This window comes from Epinephelus moara, chromosome 7 (assembly GCF_006386435.1).
Source record: "Epinephelus moara isolate mb chromosome 7, YSFRI_EMoa_1.0, whole genome shotgun sequence".
Lineage (NCBI taxonomy): Eukaryota > Metazoa > Chordata > Actinopteri > Perciformes > Serranidae > Epinephelus > Epinephelus moara.
In genome coordinates, this window is record NC_065512.1 from 30,636,358 (window position 1) to 30,657,247 (window position 20,890).

At 39.5% G+C, this 20,890-nt stretch overlaps 1 protein-coding gene across 1 annotated transcript in view; it reads right to left on the reverse strand.

Annotated features, from left to right (window-relative positions):
- The window catches only part of LOC126393055 (polycystic kidney disease protein 1-like 2), a 68,060-nt gene that overhangs the window by 40,597 nt on the left and 6,573 nt on the right, over positions 1–20,890 (reverse strand). Inside the window, 11 exon segments of the mRNA XM_050048896.1 lie at positions 245–434; positions 3,646–3,796; positions 3,943–4,067; positions 4,212–4,428; positions 7,022–7,212; positions 7,349–7,578; positions 10,951–11,098; positions 11,898–12,008; positions 13,914–14,102; positions 14,204–14,362; positions 16,855–17,079. Of these exon segments, the coding sequence (XP_049904853.1) occupies positions 245–434; positions 3,646–3,796; positions 3,943–4,067; positions 4,212–4,428; positions 7,022–7,212; positions 7,349–7,578; positions 10,951–11,098; positions 11,898–12,008; positions 13,914–14,102; positions 14,204–14,362; positions 16,855–17,079 (1,936 nt within the window).

Consider the following 20,890-nt stretch of genomic DNA (forward strand, 5'->3'; position numbering starts at 1 on the left):
GGACAGTTGTGCTCTAAAATCAGTAAGATATGTGAACTCCTTTCCAAAGCAGTTTCATTTGTTCCAATAATTTTCTGAAGTCAGTGGTGACATACAGTAAATATTAATTTACGTTTACCAGTTTACCTGATTTCAGTTGTTAGAAAATGACAGATACACAATGCTGAAATGCTGTCAGATAAGGTGTTCAGAACACAGATGGGAATGTCAGGTCAAGTGATCAGAGCAGATCAATTTCAAGTACCTTAGCCAAGTTGGCACGTTCTTCTGAGGGTTGAGGGTGATGCATATGGATTCCGTTTTTTCCACTTTATTATTGTCTTTATTTATCACATTAAAATGGTACTTAAAATATTGAAGAGGATCTGGTAGGCAACGTTCTGTAATGTCATAAGTCAGTCCCTCAAAATTTCCCTGGCATCGACAGGGATGCCCTGTGAATCAGTAAGAAAAGTCATTATTCTACTGTAGGAACAATTGAAATGCCGATACAAAACATTTAAGAACAATTTTTCATGTATGCTGTATATTTACTGAAGCCATCCATTAGGAAATATGGGCAGGGGGACAACATTTTCAAAAGTAGGACCCCCATCCACACCCACGGGGGTTGGCAGGGGGATTACTATACATATCACTATGCAAAATGTTATTATGCCTTCAAACATAATCCAATTAATCATATTTCTATATGTATTTTGTATCTACATTGTGTTAGGAGCATATTTTCTTACTTTGAAAAGCAGAGGAATTCACATGTGAGTCCTAGGCCAAAATAATCCCCTCCAGTAAATGATTAGAGAAGGGTAGAATCAATCATTGATTAAAAAATACTACTGGATATTAAATCATGAGGTCTAATCCTGAGTGAACAAATAATTGTTTTTTCTTTATTCATTAATTCAAACTTGAGGGCTACTTTAATCAAATATTGGTCAAATTGTGTGCCAAACTAAAACAGTATAAGGAGTATATGGCTGTCAACTCTCAGTTTTCCAGTCATACCCAATGTATGTAATTCCAAGACTGTTCAGGGACCCCAGTATACAGAAATATTTAGATACACCATTTTGAAAAACGGCAGTGTTCCTTTTTCCCAACTTTAAAGCATTATTTCGCCCTCTTTCCGATAAGAAAGCACGACATGGTTGGTACCTATGGATGCCGTAGGTCCTCCAGTTTAAAATGATACCTGTGTCTTCACTGCAGCTTTGAAACTGAATTGAAAGTAGGAGCCCTGATTTCTGACTTAACTAGTCAGGCTGCAGTTTGCCTCACAAGTTTATATCAGCAGCACTTGTGAGTTTTGTGCCCTGTGCCCCTGACACCCTCTGTCAGATGGACTGTACCATTCACAATACCTGTAGATGGCACATTAAAATGTGGCATATTGAAATTTGTTTTAATAATAAAAATACATTTATTTATCATGTGAATCTTAATGACGAAAACTCTGTCTGTGTGTGTGTGTCTGTTTTTGTCTCTGTTCCATGTTTTTCTCTTCACTGACTTGGTCAATCCATGTGAAATTTGGCACAGTGGTAGAGGGTCATGGGAGGATGCGAATAAAGCAATACTACATCAATTGGCCAAAGGGGGGCGCTATAGCAACCGATTGAAATTGCAAACTTTGAATGGGCATATTTCATGCCCCGTATGTCGTAGAGACATGACATGAACAAGATTTTGCACAGAGATGCCTCCCCTCATGAGGAACAATTTTGCCTGAAGAAGACCATAACTTCCAGTTATATAGATTTTTTCCACCATTTTGAATTTTTTGAAAAACACTTAAAATCGATCTCTTCCTAGGAAGTTTGAGCGATCTGCATGAAACTCGGTGAACATAATCTAGGGACCAATATCTAAAGTTCCCGCTTGGCAAAAGTTGGAAAACTTACTAAAACTGAGCTTCTATAAGGCAATGAATATTGCGGAGGGCGTGGCTCATCACATAAAGGTGTATAACATCTCAAGGGTTTCACCGATCACCACGCTACTTTGTAGGCATATGACCACACATAATCTGAGGGGACCCCTCCATTATTGACCGATCAAACAAAATGGGGGCGCTAGAGAGCTAATTTCTTATCTAGGCCTAACCTCCACCGAATGTTTGTTTTTTTCCTAATTTTTGGTATGACTAAGTCATGGTATGGTATGCTGTACATAATCACGGAAACTGTCAGTGTGTCATTCTGTCAGTCAGTCATTCTGTCTGTCCCACATTTTTCTACTCACTGATGTGGTCAATCTATGTGAAACTGCACATAGGCATCGAGGACTGGCATAGGTAGAAGGTGACAAAGCTACCAATGGATATGGACTAGTACATATAATTTGTATTGCCAGCGACATAGCTCAGCAATTCAGTTGTTGTTTTTGATCCTATTTATGGGTTAATCATAGACCTTTTCATGCTCCCCTTACTAAAATGTAAACAGGTGAGTTATACAAAAATTCCCCCCTGTACAATTGTCATGAATGTTGAAATCAGCACAGAGGCCAAAACAGTTTTTATGTGCTGGGCTGTAAACATGTTTTGATTTGCTGTAAAGTTGAGCATCTGGAGCCAGCCCCAAGTGGCCGTTCACAGAACTGCAGTTTTTGGCACTTTTTGGGGTCATTTTTCAGCCCCAGAGTTTGCAGCATTATTCTTTTTTTTTTTTTCATTTTTCCAAAACACAAAAGTAAAGATGCTCAGGATTAATTAAAGAGTGTTTATCTGTTCGAACGTAAGATGCAATCTTTAGTATGCCAGGCTAGCTAGCTTGATTACCTCACAGTAGTAGCAGATGGTTTCCTCCGTGGCCACAGAGCACATCATTAACTATGTACATTAGTTTGTGGGGGTAAAGGTTGTGTTAAAAAAAAAAAGTCCTAATTCACAACAAGCACAGCCACTATACTATTTTCCCACTGTGGAGGCTGGTCTTGAATGTTATCAAAGTCTGGACAGCGTGACATTTGTCAACACATGGGTTATACCCCTTCTCTTGGAACGTTTGTGCAGTTGTGTTAGAATGAGATAACATATATGATATGATATTGCTGCATTTATCCTCATCATAACCTACTTACTGGTAGGACAACCAATATGATACAAAATACTACCAATAAATAGTATAATACTAAATTTAGAAATAATACGAAAATGCATAAACAAAGCTGTTTTTCTCCATTTCTTCCACATGGTTTTTCAGCTGGTGAGGATGGTAACTTTCTGCCTGTTTTTTTTTTTTTTTTTTTTTTGTTTAAACCAATTCATACAGAAATATAAGCTACAGTCAATATAAATACATAAATAAATAAATAAAATCTAGTAGTGACAGTTGGCTGCTTAGAAATGGGAAGCTAATTTTGTTGAAATCAAGGACCCATATTTTAAAAATTACCAAGAATTTAAATCTGTCACAGTTTACGTATTGTGAGAATAGAAAACTTGAAAGGCATAGTAACACTAGCAAAGGTAATGGGGTATATCAAATTCCTTTAAACGTAATGCTCTGGCTTAATCTGTAGCTCAGACAATCAACACATTAACATGACATCAAAATGTCTTAATTTATGAACCTTATAATCATCAAATATGAAACATTTATACTTAATCTTTGAATTAAAAAAGATAAAAAGCGCAGTTCTTACGGCATGCCCACTCGTATCGTTTCTTCGGGTCATTTAGTTTGGCTGCATCGCTTATTGAAAGCGTGATCGTTATATCTTTGGTAGGTACAGAATATGAAGGTGTTGCAATGGCTTTCATTGGAGATCTGACAACTCTAATTGGTTTCTTTCCCTGAAAAAAAGTAAAAGGATTTAATATAATATGCACTATAAAAACACAGATTTATGAACAGAGTTAGGAGAGCTGGAAGGGGTAAGTATTTTTCTCCTATAATATAAAATACTTCTGCTGTTGAGGGTACAAAGAAAACATTTTACCGGTCTCAAAAAATGGTCATCATGACCATTTGAGAGTGAATCCTTGCCACAGAAAGCAAACATATCCACATCCACTTCCAAAGAGGAGAAGACATTCCATGCTCTTACTTTCATTTGAACAGAACCTGCAGCAAAACATTCACTTAATATTCAACAATAACATCTGCATATACACAGCTGAAACATGAGTATGAAATACTCACAAATCATTATATTACAGCTGTATTTTGACTCATATGTGACCCCCATTTTTGATACATCTTCCATACCTTGAATAGGGTGTCCAATTTGAAAGATTTCCTTGCTTGTGTTCATTTCCCTGGTCTCTGAGTACGAGCTGTTGTCTCCAGACAGTGAGAAAAGGAGCAGCACAGGTGCTCCTTGTTCAAGGTAAACACCAACTGTAATATCTGGAGAGTCTGGACAATCATCCTTCTCTGTCAACACAGTGGCCTCAAGCCTGGCTACTTTCTCCAACTCACACATCTGCAGTACATGAAGAATTACAGAAAAAGACAAACACATCAACTTCCCTTTTCACATCACTTGTCATCTGTGAAACTTTTCACAGCAGACAAATACATTGGTTAATCAATTGTTATGATTAATAAATACAATTTTAAGCGTGTAACTATAGTGATTTTGCATTGGGCTCTGAGTGCTGCCAAAATGCAGGTGCCCTACAACTCATTACTGTACCTGAATGCATTATGAGTGGACATGAATGTAGCACTGAGGCTGCTGCTCTGTTAACATGTTGGTCAAACTGTGCCTTCAATTAGCTTTATGAGTTTTTTCTTATATGTTTCCAATAAGCCAACAAAGTCAAAAGTTAATGAGCCTTATTATTACTATGAAGGAGCCATTGGTCTAGATCATCTAAGGTTTTCTTCTAACCTATCATCCGCAAACTGAAAACTATTAATCAATAATATGTGGTGGGAATACAGCCTGGGCCTGACTCCTCCCTTAGCCAACTTCCTAATCAGGGCCAGACAATATTTAGCACCTGTCGGCCTTTGTTCTCCCTTTTCCTGCCTCATGCTCTGTCCCTGCTGCGGCAGCCCCTATTTGTTTACAGCAGGTTTTCCTTATTTCAGGACTGGATAGCCAGATTGGTGAGAAGATAGGCGCCCGTGGTGAGGTCCCTTCACTCTTGCATGTGAGTAGTTGCACTGGGACACCATAGACTGCACCATTTTTTGTTTGAGGATTGCTGTGTTGTTTGCTGTGCCCACTTGTGGTGAGTAGTGGTAGCACCCCTTGGCACTCCTCCGTGTAGTCCGCCTCTCGACAAGTGGCCTCAGCTCAGTTTCCTAGTTTCTTTAATTTTGCTTACATTGATGCTGAGTTTTAACTTTTGAATCATTCGCTTTTTGGAATTTATATTAAGGCCTTTTTTTTTGCATAAATTGTAATAAAGTGTAAAGTAATTCTAAAGGTTATTGACACCATCACTACACCATACCAACCCACTAAAATTTACCTACCCCCTCGCCACATATACGTTGGTAGATTAATAGCAACTTAATCCCTTAAAGGGATAGTGCACCCATAAATGAAAATTCAGCCATTATCTACTCACCCATATGCCGAGGGAGGCTCTGGTGAAGTTTTAGAGTCCTCACAACACTTGCAGAGATCCAAGGGGGGAGTGGGTAGCAGCACAACTCCACCTAATGCAGGCTGATGGCGCCCCAGATTAAAACGTCCAAGAACACATAATTGAAACCACAAAATATCTCCATACTGCTCGTCCGTAGTGATCCAAGTGTGCTGCAGCCCCGACATAAAAAGTTGTTTGGAAAAACGTCATTTGAACTCTGTTTTTTGCCTCATTGTAGCCTGTAGCTCTAACCGCCTCTCTGTACACTGCACTAACGGTCGAACAGTATGGAGATATTTTGTGGTTTCAACTATGTGTTCTTGGACGTTTTAATCTAGGTGGAGTGGTGCTGCTACCCACTCCCCCTGGGATCTCCGCAAGTGTTGTGAGGACTCTAAAACTTCACCAGAGCCCCCCTCGGCATGAGGGTGAGTAGATAATGGATTTTCATTTTCATTTTCATTTTTGGGTGCACTATCCCTTTAAGTAGATCTTATTGTAAAATGTAGTCTTTTTGTAAGTTGTCCTGTGGAGTTTTTGAACACTAATAGCACAAAAGAGCAAGGTTTTTATGTATTGTTTATTCTTGGCCTGCGCTAAAGGATGCATGAGCACAAAACATTCCTTATGATGACCTCACACTATTCTGTGAAAGGCAGTGGCTGGTAAGGGGCCAAGAAAATGCCTGCAATGCCTCAACTAATGCAGGGAAGGAGAAGACTGTAGATTGTGAATGTGGATTGTTGAGATACTGCACTTTTTTAAACGTCATGAATGTGATAAACAAAAATGTCAATTCCTATTTTAAAACTGTGACTTGGCTGTCAAACTTTAGATGCCTTCCACAGTAGCATTGCAGTGAGGAAAGCCCTGGCACAGCCAAGAAAAAGAAACAAAAGATAGAATAAAGAGGGAGAGCAATTATATGTCAGTCATTCTATTGTTTAAGTCATGACTTGGTTGTTAAATGTTATGATATTTCCAAACTTCTGATAACAGCTCCACACAAAATTAAATGGGTTGTGTCTGTTAAGATGGCACTCATGCAGCATTATACATGCCTAGAGTAGAACTATGATTAAACTTTGATCCATCATACATTTTTCTCACCATGTTCAAGTTTTAAAAGTAGCACTAACTAGCTAAATCAAAATTTTAAACTCAGAGATGACGTCACAGGATGTTGATCTGGATGAAATTCAGAGAGGTGTTGCATCCTCTGTGTTCTGCTGTTTCCAGATAACTAACGCAACATGGTGCCATAATTAAAGGTTAATTTTAATTTCTACTTTAGAGAGGCCTTAATACTTCAATCAATGCCTTAATCAAATGATGAAAATGTCATCTTCAAGTATTATATTTCATATGTCATTATCACAATCAGGACAAAACATGGAGGGATGACGCATCATGTTATTTGTGGCTGCATCATTGAGAGAAGATGACATGTTTACTTGATTAACGTTGATTTACCTGCAAGTGTGCGGACACTTCAGGGAATGTGACCATGTTAGATGCATAAAGGGTCAGCTGGTGGCAGCCAGGCCCACGCTGCGTCATCATTTGTGGAGTCACTGTGATGTTCTGGGGAATATTTCCTCTCAACACAGATAAACCCGACAACAACATGTCATCACTCTGGACTCTGTAGGTCACATTTGTACCTGCAGAAAGATAAGAAATACTTTTAAAAGACAACAAATAGAATACAAACACCATAACCTGATGCTTCCAAGCAGTGGTATCAAATTGGACAGGACAAATCATTGTATATTATGGTGTTATCATGCTGGCACCCACCTGCCTTTACTTCAATTTGAATTTGGAATGGCTCTCCCCAAAGGGCTTTGCAGTCGGTTGCATGGAAAGACAGTTTCCCAGCATAGCACCTGATTACACCAAACTCTATAATGGGCTCTTGAATGGTTATTATTTTCTGAGTTGTAATGTGCACGTCTCTGGTGATGCATTCGACGACCACAACAAATGTGCTTGGATGGGTATATCTGTGCACCACGCTGCTCTCCAACCTGAGAAAAAGCACATATTGAGACAGTTAGCTGTGACCACAGTATGCTCCTCTTATTTCCTGGAGAAAAATAATGCAGTGGAGACAAAGTGGAGATGTATTGACATGAATAATTCAAGTTTTTGGTCTAATTTCACGGCAGTATGGATTGACGATATGGGCTAATTAAAGATAAGAGGTTTTGCAGGCTTCTCGATAATGGAAGTTTATCTGCAACAATTTTAGTTCAACAAATATTTTCACCTATGGCTGCTGACAGAACTCTGAGCAGAAACACAAGGGGCATAAAAATGAGGCTAAACTTGAAATGCATTCATTATTAATTAAACAATTTACAGGTATACCATGCAGGATTATCCTAAATAAACAATGTATAGACTCATACAACAGTACCCTTCTCAATCATCACCTATGATCCACTACAGTGTGTGGTGCATGCACGTGCAGAGGGGGGAGCAGAAGGGGCTGGAGCACCTGCCCGTTTTGTCTCTTGACCCTCAAGTGCCCTGTTGTCAAGCTTCTTTTTTTTGTGATGAAGGCCTTCCTGTGGCCCCTCACAGGAACATTTATTATTAATAAATGTTAATAATTCACAATATATGACATGCCGCCAGCCAGTTCATCATATGACATCACGTCATGACCCCAGCAGAGAGAGTTGTTGTCTGTCCAACAGTACAATAATGTAGACAGTACAACAGTATGACAGTATAACAGCTGGAAGTCGAAGAACCGGTAAGTGGGTGAAACAAAGGATGTGTACTTTATTTCATGTATTTTGCGAGACAAAGTGAAATGATCATGCATGCACGTTTGGTATGTTTCCATAAGGGCCTTTGGACACTAGCTAACCACAGACAGCTGCTGCTGTCTCTGTCAAATGAGGGCAAAAAGTATGATATGGATGTTTTTCTTACTTTCCTGTCTTGGACTATTAATTACTGGACCTGACATGTAGCCAGCAAGAGCTTGTCATGAAATGACATTGTTTAGTACCCGTGCCATGCAATGTGTGTGTTTGTTCATTACGTTTCATTCATGCATTCATTTTTGATTATTAATCATAATATTTTATCTTTTAGTGCAAAGATGCCCTGCAAAGAGAGGCACCTTCTACAACAAAAGAGGGAGCTGCATGAGGCAGCAAAAAGTAGTGGATCCCTAACCAACTGGGTTAAAAAGAGCAGGTAAGAATAATATTTTCTCATAGACAACACTACATTGCAGTGTGTTTTACATTACATTTTAGATCTATGATTGCATAAGGTTCAAGAGTTGTTAATTACGTTTAGCCTCTCTAACTCCGCCAGGACACCGACGTCCTCACTCCCCTCCTCCTTTGTTAAATGGTATTTCCCAGGCGCATTACATCATCAAACCATGTGATGTTTGGTATTGCCGGATTCAGGAAGCTCTTGACTTTTCAAAAATAACATCGTTTTTCTTTTATTTCTTATGGATTTCGCACCAGAGCAGCCTAAACACACATAGTCCAAAATTGCAATGAGTGGTGACAAGTCATGTCATGCTGTTTTTCGACGGGAAAAGTTAAAGGATTACTCGAGATCTTATGTGGAGATCTTCTTCAAATTTGAAGCAAATGTTCATTGATAGTGTGCCTACAGCCCCACAGTGTCATTTACCTGGTCAGATGAAGCCACAGACAGTTATTCATCCTGAAAAACATTTTTTTATTTTATTTTTGGCAAAATCTTCAATTTTTTACTGACTTCAGAGGCGCATTACTCTGTCTCTGTATCACCTAAAGTGTTTTTGATACTTTCACAAGAAACTTCCGGGAGTTTTCTTTCTGGCAAGACCTCATGCATGCATGTAGTCACAGCGGTTCGGAAGCTACAGTCATTTTAATTTGGGTATGTATGTATGTATGTATGTTTTTGCTACAAAATGGGGGTGGAGTACACTAAAATAGTGGATTGATGCTGATTAATTGCTAGATTATTGCTTGTTCCTAGATCGACAGGAACAAAGTGATAGGTCAGATGATAAATGGAGATGGAGCCAACTCAATTTTACATCTGGTTTGTCAGGTGTAATTGTGATGTCCATGTCAAAATAAAATCTAAAAATTGCAAAGTATCTCCATGCTTACTCTATCACAATATATCATAGTACATTGAACTGTAATAGCCGTCATTGTCAGATTCTTGCCAATACACAACCCTAACACCACAGTGTTTTAAAATCAGGTTCTATATGCCCCTTTTTGACTTTGAGCACCTGTCCCTTTAGAGGACTCTGAAGGACCCTGGTGTGGTGGTGTATTCATCTGCAGGGACCCTGTACTCTGCCTGTATTTTCTTCTTATTTTGCCAAGTTTAGGACATCCTTGGACACAGCACACAGGTGAGATCAGGACTTAATAAAAAGGTTGTGACCAGGTGCAAGACTGTAAGCAGTACGCGTACAAGAGGAAGCTACAACAATTGTGGACACATCGCCAAAACGTGCAAGAATAGCGAAGTGAAATGTCAATCTGGGGCTGGCTTTCGCTTTCACTTTCTCTGGTGATACTGTATACAAACAGTAATGAACAATTTCTGCATGGTATACCTTTAATAAAGGCAGCTACAAGATGTGTTACATTATTCAACAGAGCTGCATGAAAAAACAAAAGCAGTATGTGAGCTATGGAAACTATCACCAAATGCCAAAAAACATTTAAAGCTGATTTAGGGCATATTTTAGGCTTTAGTACTTTACAGTTAGCTTAACATACCTGTGATCATGTATGTAATTAATCTGCACAAACACTTGTGTAAACTTGATACGACTGTAAAGAACATTGTTTTCCCAATAATGTAAAAGAGAAGGACATGGTTGACTTACACAGTAAGAACATCAGAGAGCTTAATAAACACTTCTAATTGGAAGTTTAATATAACCTATGGCTTTGAGGCCGATTTTGCAATGCCAAGAGTGCATGTTAATTTGTCTATCCCTCAAAGCATCCATGTGGGGTTAAAAGGGTATACTAATGATTGCAGCATTGCTCCATACCCATAACGTTAGAGGACTTCCTCAGAAATCTTGACAAGAGATATTCTAACTTTTAGGTTTAAGTTGGCTCCAAAATCACTTGATCCTACGTTTCTAATATTGCAACTCAGACATGTCTTTTGATAAACCTTCTGTTAAATGTCTAAGTCTTTCAATCTCTACCCCTACACTATGTAACTATGTTGTACATTTTAAGTCTCAAGCTAAATCATCATCATCATCATCATCATCAGGGTTATTTTCTCAAACTTGACAAAGCTCCACCAGAGCTTTAGAAGACATTATATACCTGTTTTCACAATCTGAGTAGTATTGATTGTATTTTAAACCCCCATAGTCAGTCTATACTCACCCCTGTGGACTAAGCAGATAAATAACATGGCCATCTCCGGTACTCAGCTTGCAGCTGGGGTTACCTTGCTGTAAATGTAAAAGCCATTCCACGTTGATGGTGACGTCATCATAAACAGCAGCCACAGTGCCCACTGACAGTGAGAGCCCTGTGGGGAGATAATGACCAGAAATGTAGCACAGTGCGTGTAACCCACCTGTTTTTCCAAAATCTTTCTTTAAAATAATAATGAAATATAATAGACAAGCACAGATCCTCATCTCAGCAGACAGCAGAGAGACAGGGCTACTACGGGGATGTTTAATACAACAGCAACAAGATAACAGCTTCATGGGTTTGCATGAATTCCCTCTTTCCTTTTTCCTATTTGCTCTGTACAGGTGACTGCACTGCGGATTTTCAAACAAGATGAAATAAACAGATTTAATAAATAACTTATAACCACCATCATTGTCAGAACTAAAATGTATTTATTTATGTTTCTATGTATGAGCTCTAACGCTGACACTGTTGTAGAACCTAGCAGTGACTGTATAAAAACACAGCAGAGTCTGTGAAACATGTCATCTATGGGTCATGAAAGGAGTTTTTGAAGCCTGGATTTGGGTAGACATAGTAAGTGAGGCCTAAAAAAACACATTTAGGAAAAATAGGCCCAGCCATTTTGACATTGCACAGAAGGAAGGCCTAAAAACAACCTTGTGTTTTCAGAGAGAGGTTGTCGCTTATTATGATGATCTCTGTGAAGCCACGGGTCCTGGGAACATCCATATAGTGTATCTCTTTGTTGGTTATTTTATAGGTTTCAGCTTTTGGCTGCAGAAACCCCCACTTGGGAAAAACTATATACAGTAAAGGGCCGGGTGGGAAACAATTGAACCAGCTTCTACTACATGTAAAACTTCTCCTTGGAACATTTGTGATTTCTTAGAATAACTGTGACCTACCATCTTTGCAGTGGTAGTCCACAGACAGGTAGCTCCCCAGCTGAGGACAGGGTTCAACAAAGGAGTCCACAACTGGAGCAATCTGGCAAATCTGGCGGCCACTGCAGTGAGCTGGGAAACACACGGGGAACTTAATCAGCTACGGATAACACACAGCAATGATAATGACATTATGGAATTTTTTTCAAATTACTTCTTCCTGTTAAAACAAGTTTCAAAAGAGCTAGATAGGTTTGCCCTATACTCCTTTGTGGTGAGATGCAGAATTACATACTAAGGATGATTGACAAAGGGATTCTGTATCCAGCTGTGTTGTTTGCTGAGGCCAGGGATGAAGTCCAGCATCTACCTTTTAAGCATGTATCCTGAAGTGACTCCCCTTCAGTCAGAAAGTCTGACACATTTTCAGAAGACTCATAGTTTGCTCAGGACAGCCTTTTCTCCCACAGATACATTTTTGCACATACATTCTCACTACTAACTCTTTATACACTGATGCTCCAGGTACCCCTCCAGCGTCAGTTTTAGATGCTTAGGGACAGCATGCCATACCAAACAAACCATACCAAGCATTAGTATTTGACGAGTTGGAAGTGTGGCAGGGTTGTCCTCACAGTCGTCTCTTTTTTGTCTTGTATGTAGACAACACATTCCATGTCAAGATACAACTTGCTAGGTACCCTAGGTGAATTGGTTGCAGATGTTTTGGTACACCGTGTCAAGTTCTGCCTGTTACATGCATTGTCTGTTTTCAAAATACACTTCCCTTTTCACAGGAAATATACTATTTGCATACAGTCTCTTTAAAAATAAACACACTGTCGGTACAACACTGCCAATTGTTCCTTCAACAACAAACACACATGGTTACATTTTGCAAACACACACATGGTTGGGTTTAGGAAAAAGAACAGGATTTGGCTTTACAATCTTACAGGAAGCGAACACTGGCCTTCTGGGTGAATGTCATTGGTTGTTGGACCCATCCACCACCCCTCCTGCCCGCCGTACTCAGACTCGGACTACTGCCTTAATTTTCTTTCTTGTCCCGCCACATTTACCTCTGATGCTGCCAGATGCCATTAAACAATAATGGCGACTGGCGGCATATCATGCCAACGTGAAAGGCTGGTTATTTTTTGTTGGTGTCTGACACCAGAAGTCACTGGCCAAGTACCAGATTTTGACAACTTTGGAGTGAGACCATTGGCAGAGAAGATTGTTCCAGCTCTCCCCTGTAGTGCAGACTATATATTTTGATGACTTTGCTACATTGGCCTCATTTGTTTTCTAAGTCTGTGAGGTTTCCTGCTTGCTCCAGGACATCAAACACAGGGGAATTTACATTGTCCAAATGTCTGACTGTTTATTATTCTGTGTTGTTGCTCTGATAGACTTCTGACTTGCATAGAATATACACTCCCTTTTACCTGAAGGATGCTGGGAAAGGCTGCAGTGCCCCAGACCTTGAACAGGATGAGCAAGTTTGGAAAATGAATAGATGGATAATATGCTTTTGCCATCAGTTAAATGCATGAGTCAATATTTACTCTAAAATGGATAAATATCATTGATGTATCTTTAAGGCTATTAAGCTTTTAAGCTATTATTGTGCATTCTGTCCTCCATAAATGTCATGACGAGCACTTATTCTAGACAAATAATGGTCTGTAGTGAAACAATAATGTGCTTTGTGGTATCTGGCAATGACTTCCTTCAAAAGTGGATTGTATTTCATCACAGTTTCATCCATGCAAAACCTTTTCATGAACCACAGGTGTTTGTTTTCCTATTCACATTTTTTACCTATTGAGCCGAGCAGATAAAATGAGAAGAACTAATATAAATCTGATAGTAGTTATTAGTGGATATCAGATCCTTTAAAAGCTCTGCATTAGGTAATTGTATCCATTCAAACATTGTTTATCATAACACAATTACCAATTACAAGATATGGCAATAATGCAAGTTTTCATTGAAGGCAAAACAAAACAAAACTATTCAAGCATATTTTACCTGTTAATGTTTCAACAACATCCACCCAGCCACACTTGTGCTCTGTGGTTGTTGTTGGAGGGGAGAAAGTGGATCGACAGTAATGAAGGTTCTTACGACCATAGAAGCTGCGATCTATCATTAGGACTTGACCAGAGCCGCACTGTAGAGTGGTGTTACGACCTGCACACACAATGGATCTGCCAGAGTCTGGAAAGAATATAAGGCATTACAAAGTGGTAATTCATCACAGAGTCATTGCTATGCTATGCTATACTTTTTTCACAGAACACAGAATACAGATTACCTACCAAACTGGCAGATAAAGTGCAGTTTTTTGTTGCAGTGTCTTGTGGCTTCCCATTGGAAGCCTGAGTCTCTCAGTATGTGTCCACACTCTTCTCCTGGCTGTGGGCTGCTCACCCAGTTTGAATAGGTTAGATGAGAACCATCCAGCCAAGAGAGAGCACCTGAGGATGGAACAAACCACTGCTGAACATATGCAATGAATGCACAGTTTGAGTTGAAGTTCCTATAAGTACAATATCCTTACCTACAGTAATATAGATATAATATTTTCTCCAACATATATTAATGGTGTTACTGTTTCTTTAGTAGAAAGGTTTTTTAGGCCAGTACAAATATACCCCTGACCCTCAAGGGTCACTCTGACGGCCTTTCTTCAACCAGTGTGATCTCATCGCTACAAAAAGGCAGCCTTTTGCATTGTATGTCAACGCAGTAGGTCGGTAGTTAGATTTGGGCCACAAAACCATTTGATTAGGGTTAGGAAAAGATCATAGTTGACAGCATAGTTTGTCACATCAGACAACTCACATGACTAACAACTAACTAATGAGTAACTAATGACTCAGGTTACAAAATAACTTAACTAATGTTGACTTTTAGTTCCACAGTGGAGACAAACACCGCTCTCCTTGGTCCAAGTCCTGTGCTTATCGGAACAATCCACCTGCCCTAAGCAGACTCTGCTGCTCTTTTTAGTACAACTGACCATCTAATAATTATGTTGTCTGAAAGCCCACTGCGTCTCATACAGACGCTAAAGGCGGCCTTGTGCATCCATATCTAAAGCCGAGGGCCACTGCTGAAGAAATGTTTTTTGATGCCCTAGGAATGAGACCTCAACATATTCAAAAGAGGCAACATATTAAATTTGAAAGCACCAATTACTCTAAAGCTAGGGGTACTCTATATTTCACTTATTTACAAATCTCATTAATACTGTAACCCTCTTTTCTTGATTGTTATTGTTCCCCAGTTGTGGGTATTAAGCGGGCTACAACATTTATGTCTTCCTCTTCCTTTAATTTTTACCACACGGCAAGACAGTACTAACACATTCCAACTTAGGGGGTACAGCAACTTCTGTTCCCTGTTAAGCATGAGGCATTTACTCCCTCTTGTGTACCACTCATACCTGTCCCCACAAAACAAGGGCAGGTAGGAACCAATTAGCTCATAACCAAGGGAACACAATGACTCCACCACACATTACATAGTACGACAAATGACAATGAAATAATAATTTACCAGTAACTCAATAATGCTGAATCTATTACTACTTAAATATGAATAATGTACCCATTGGTAATTAACACAGTAACTCAAGTAATAAAAATAACCCAAAATTATAATGTGTGTATATATGTATCATGGTTGCAATACATTACTAAATGTTTCCTGATAACAATGATACCCTGTGTAGCCAGAACCCACTGGGTAGCTTATATCTCTGCTGTAGACCTCCATTGTGTCCAAAAACTACGAAAAACATGAATATGAACCACACCGTTGCATTAGGTGACAGGTTTCTTCATCAAAGTGAACAAGGGCGTGTAGGTTGTTATGGATTAATCCCACATAGACTGACTGTGATGAGCATACCTGTTGCCATGCAGAGGATTGAAATGTTGGTAATCCCCCAGCAGACACCTTCTATAGATTATAGTTCATTTTCTCCTCATTCAGTGAACGCATATGTACTCATAGTTTATTTAGTATTGTTGGCAGTACATCAGTTTTTTTTATTTGTATGCACGCATTTAGTTAACTTCATTTTGTCTTTGATTAGTTTGCTTTAAATCATTCTCTCTATTTCTTTGTCCTTGAGTTACCAGTGCTTAGGGTCCTGGTTGTTGCTGTTGGAGAGTCATTTTGGCAGGTGGGAACAAAAGATGCATTCCCTAAAGCAAAACTCTGTTCTGCAATAACATTTTTCTGGCTAGTACTCAGTGTCATATCTCAGGGATAGAAGGGGAGACATTTTTGTCAGATACTGAACTGGTGACACTAATTTTAGGTGTCCACCTTGAAACTGCGCTGATTGTATCGATCTTCTGTGCTGCCGGGGGGGAAACATCTATGTAAGGCTTGTTTTTTACAGACATGGATGTAAACTGTAAATGCAACTTGGTGGTAATTCTAGTTTGAAACTTGTAATTTTTGTTTTTTATTTTTTGCACAAATATTGGCAGTGTGTGAAGTCTTTCTCACTCCGCTGAGGGGAAAGAAAAGGCTTCACACCATTAAAAGACTGTAATTATTGAACAGAGGAAAGTGAGAATAACAGCTCAATAGGAACAACATTTTTTCCAAGACACAGAGCCAACTGTGAATAAAGTAGACACATTGCACCAAATGTACCATCATTCGGAAGATCATTGCTATCAATCACTGTTAAAGTATTCTCCTCAATGATGCACGAAGTTGCAGTATTTCATTAATTGAATCAAATGTGCGAGACACACAAAATCCCTTAAAATGCAGTTGTCATAGGCTTTGGGAGAGATTGGCTCTTTAGCATTTTGTTGCAAATGTCTGTAGATTTAAACTCATTTGTCTAAGGTGGGTAGACTTATGAGCATCTAAACAAGAGCAGATTTCCACAGTTCATAATTACACTCAAAACTTTATTCCATATTAATTTCAGCCTTCTTACCTTCAACAGTTGAAGAATATTGCAGGTTTGGAGAGGTGGAGGGCGCTACTCCAAGCCAGACATCCCTCTTGGGGTCCATGAGTGTTTGAATGAAATGTTGAGTTTCTTTATCTGGGATAAAAGCAAGGTGTCCATCACGCTGCTCGCACCAAGCCTGCGCATTGAAAAAAGTATGCTGGAGATCCACAAACTCATAGCAGGAGCCTCCAAAGGCCGTCTGGTAGCCTGGACAGGAAACAGAAGCCCTTATCTTATCTTCAGCATTAGACAGACAGGTGAGTGTCATCAGGATCATCAGGTGCACAAAGGTCCAGCACATTTTTTGTTCCCTTTTCTCTCAGTCTCACATCACACTTTATAAATTCTCAGTGCTATAAGTGCAGTAACCCTGCTTCACTCTTTTTCTCTAATATTCTCATACAATCCTTATCACATCCTGCTTCAAATGGAAATGAGCCTCTCTCACACACTTTGTCTGTATTCAGTGGAACAGTGTTTACCTAACAGTCATCTCTCTGAAAACCAATGAATGCATTACTTTGGCACACAGACAGAGCTGGAACAAAGGAAACCTAGGAGAGTAGCTTCAAGCAGGTGGCAGGGTAGCTTGAGGGTAGAGGTTCTAATAATGTAGAGAATTTAACGACAAGGATTTATAGATCTATATTGTAAAAAATACATATCTAGTAGATCAGTTTAATATAAATCTAAACGCAGGCTAACATGCTGGTTCCCTACTTCACTTCATTGAAGAGATGCTAAATGATGTCAGTAAGACAGAGGCTCCCACTGCAAGAAAAACACAGAGGCCACTTTTCAGTGAGATAAAACATTTAAAATCACCCATCATTCATTTTTTATTACTGTAAAGATGCATGCTCTTTATCCACAGATACAAAGTGAATTTCACATTCAGATGAAATACAATGAATGCAAAAAATATTGTCAGTAATAATTAATCAATTCAGTATTTGTATGAAAAAGGGGTCATTCATAGTGATGAAAGCACAAAAATAAATAAATAAATCTTCTACCCAGCTTTACAGAGCATTATAGCATTTGACTCATTGTTTTGGTTTTCTCACTGCTTTTTTTCTCATACAAGAAGTGGTTTACTGGTCATCCGTCATACCAGGACAAAACATGGTGGTCTGCTGCATTGGTGGGCTGGTAGACTGCCAAAAAATCTATACATTTCATCGACTGTCCAGCCCTGTCTGTGTCTTTACCAGCACTCTTTGTGTGCCTGTCATTTGGGGCGCGTGAGTGTGCTGCCTGTTTTGGGACTGGGTTCTCTGGCCAGTCTCCACCAAGTAGCAGGTTGAAAGCTGAGGTAGCCACACAGCTAGACCCATATCAATTTGCATACAAACAACAAAGAGGCACTGATGATGCAATCAATAGCTGAGTGCATATGGTCACTACACACCTAGAGAAACCAAAGTCCTACGCTAGACTAGTTTGTTGATTTCAGCTCTGCATTCAATACCTTGCAGCCACACACACTAAATCAGCTCAGTGTCAACCCAATCATCATCAGGTGGTACCATTCATTTCTCACTAACTGCACCCAGCAAGTCAGAGTGAACAAAACTCTGTCCGAACTCACAACCATTTGTACTGGAGCACCTCAAGGGTGTGTTAGCTCAACTGTGGTGTTCACTCTTATACAAATGAATGCATTAGCCACACTGAAAATGTACGCATCGTTAAATTTTCCGATGATACTGCCATCTTAGGACTTATGCAAACCGATTCTGGTGTGCTAGGGTATAAGTCTGCCATTAATGAGTTTGTACAGTGGCGCGACAAACACCATCTCATCCTCAACACAAAAAAAACTGAGGAGATGGTGTTTGATCCAAAGTCTCTGGCTCTTGCTGATCATTCAGTGATCATCCACGATCAGAGCATAACGCAGGTGGACTCTTACAGATACCTGGGCATCCACATAGATAACAATCTGGGGTGGAGGACCCATGTGGAGGTCATCTGTACCAAAGTACAGCAGAGGCTGCACTTCCTGAGAAGGCTGAGAACCTTTGGTGTGACCCAGGAAGGGCAACTCTTTTTCTATCACGCTGTGGTGGAAAGCCTACCGCACTATGGGATTTCGGCATGGTTTGGAAATTTGAGAGTCCAGGCCAAGGCCCAAATTCACAGACTAGTAACGACAGCCATGAAGATTATGGGAGTCTGCCAACATCCCAGTTTTCAACATATTTTTCAACAACGCATAATTAAACAAGCACAGAAAATCATCTTAGATCCAATCCATGTTCTCCACCCTGAGTATCAGCTTCTCCCCTCAGGCAGACGGTACAGAATCCCCCCAAGCAAGCACAACCGGTTCAAAAACTCTTTTGTCCCCCTATGTATTAAGGCCCTCAATACCACTTAGGCTGGACTGGGGAGTCGCCATTGTTGTACTTGTATTCTTTCTATTGTTTAGTGTCACTCATCACTGTACTACTGTAATATGTGTCTCTGTTTTGTTTTGTTTTTTTATGATGATGTAAATGGGCATGTGCAATTGAATAGAGGCAGTTGTCCTACTGCTGTATTTTAGTATGTCTGGATGTATGTGTTGTTTTTTTATACTGTTCTCAATGCAAACACTGTAAAGTCCAAGACAAATTTCCCACTGGGACAAATAAAGTCTACAGTATCCTATCCTATATCCTAAGTTTGTTAAACCTGTGCTTATGGCTTCCTACTGTTGCTGCTCTTAAGGAAACTGTTGCTAAATTGTTTTGAGCTTCACAAACTCTGCAAAATGACTCATTTTTGATTGAAATGTTCCAAACAAAAAAATTATTAAATTCTGACCTGCTGAAAGATGATAGACATTTGCTTATCGTTTTGGCTTGTTTGAAAATATGTTGGCACCTGAGTGAAATAAATGAGTAGGTGATGTTGTTTGGATTTTCCTTTATTTCTTTTCACTTGTTTTCAGTGAGTAAGAATTTGTAAGACTGCAAAAAAGAGAGAATGCAATGCATCAGTTTGATTGTGCCAATCAATTGAACAGCAGCAGGTCTGAATTCAACCAACTGGCAAAAAAAGATGTGCTAGTGGCATTATTCTGCAGCCATTTACAATGTTGTTGTTATTTGTCGATCCAAAATGTACCAAGATCTCTATAGCTCTGAAGTTAATTTTAAAGGAGTTTATCATGTATTGTTATTAGGGGTGTCAAATTATCGCGTTAATTGCGAATAATTAATTACAGCCATATTTAACGCGCTATGTTTTTTGATCGCGTTAATCCCATTTTTAATCTGTAACTTTACTGTTTCTGTATGCCACAGAGTTGCCTTTTATAAAATCCGTCTGTAGGCGTACGATTGGGCTTCTTTGTGCTTGAGTTGTGGGAGAGCTGCAGCGCTACAGAGCAGAGCCCAGCATCAGCATTGATGACTGTCCCCTGCAGTGGTGGTCTGCTCACTCAGGAGCCTACAAAAAGCTATCTGCCCTAGCACGCAAGTATCTGACCTCCCCGGCAACCTCCGTGTAATTTTCGGGACAATCAGGGTAGGTTTCATGATTCAGGACAACTGCACAGTCCCGAAATCCAAGCAGTTGTCCTGAATCCTGCCCTGATAGTCCTGAAAATTACACTAGAGCAGAGTTTGGAGTAGTTATTGTCTGATAAAACATTAAAAACTGGTCATGGTGGTTGAGTTGTCATGCAGCTCCCACCGGCTGCACATTGGCTGCAGCAGTTCCTACATGAATTATGGGTGTTGTAGTTTGAAGAAGAGAAGACAGTGCAAGTTGCAGCCGCAAGGACAGGGACTGTTCAAAACTGTTCTATAAACTGATACAGCTGTAACGAATGTACCAGGTGTCTTTTATTTTGTTAGCTTTTATTTTTTATTAAGTTTAAAGGACAAGTGCACTTACATTGATCACTTCCATGAAATAAAACGAGAAATTGGAAAATAATTTAGAAAACTGTCAAAATAAAATTAGGGAACTGATCACAGATGTATTGTTTTTTACATCTATTGTTGCGTTAATCTGCAGCTATGCT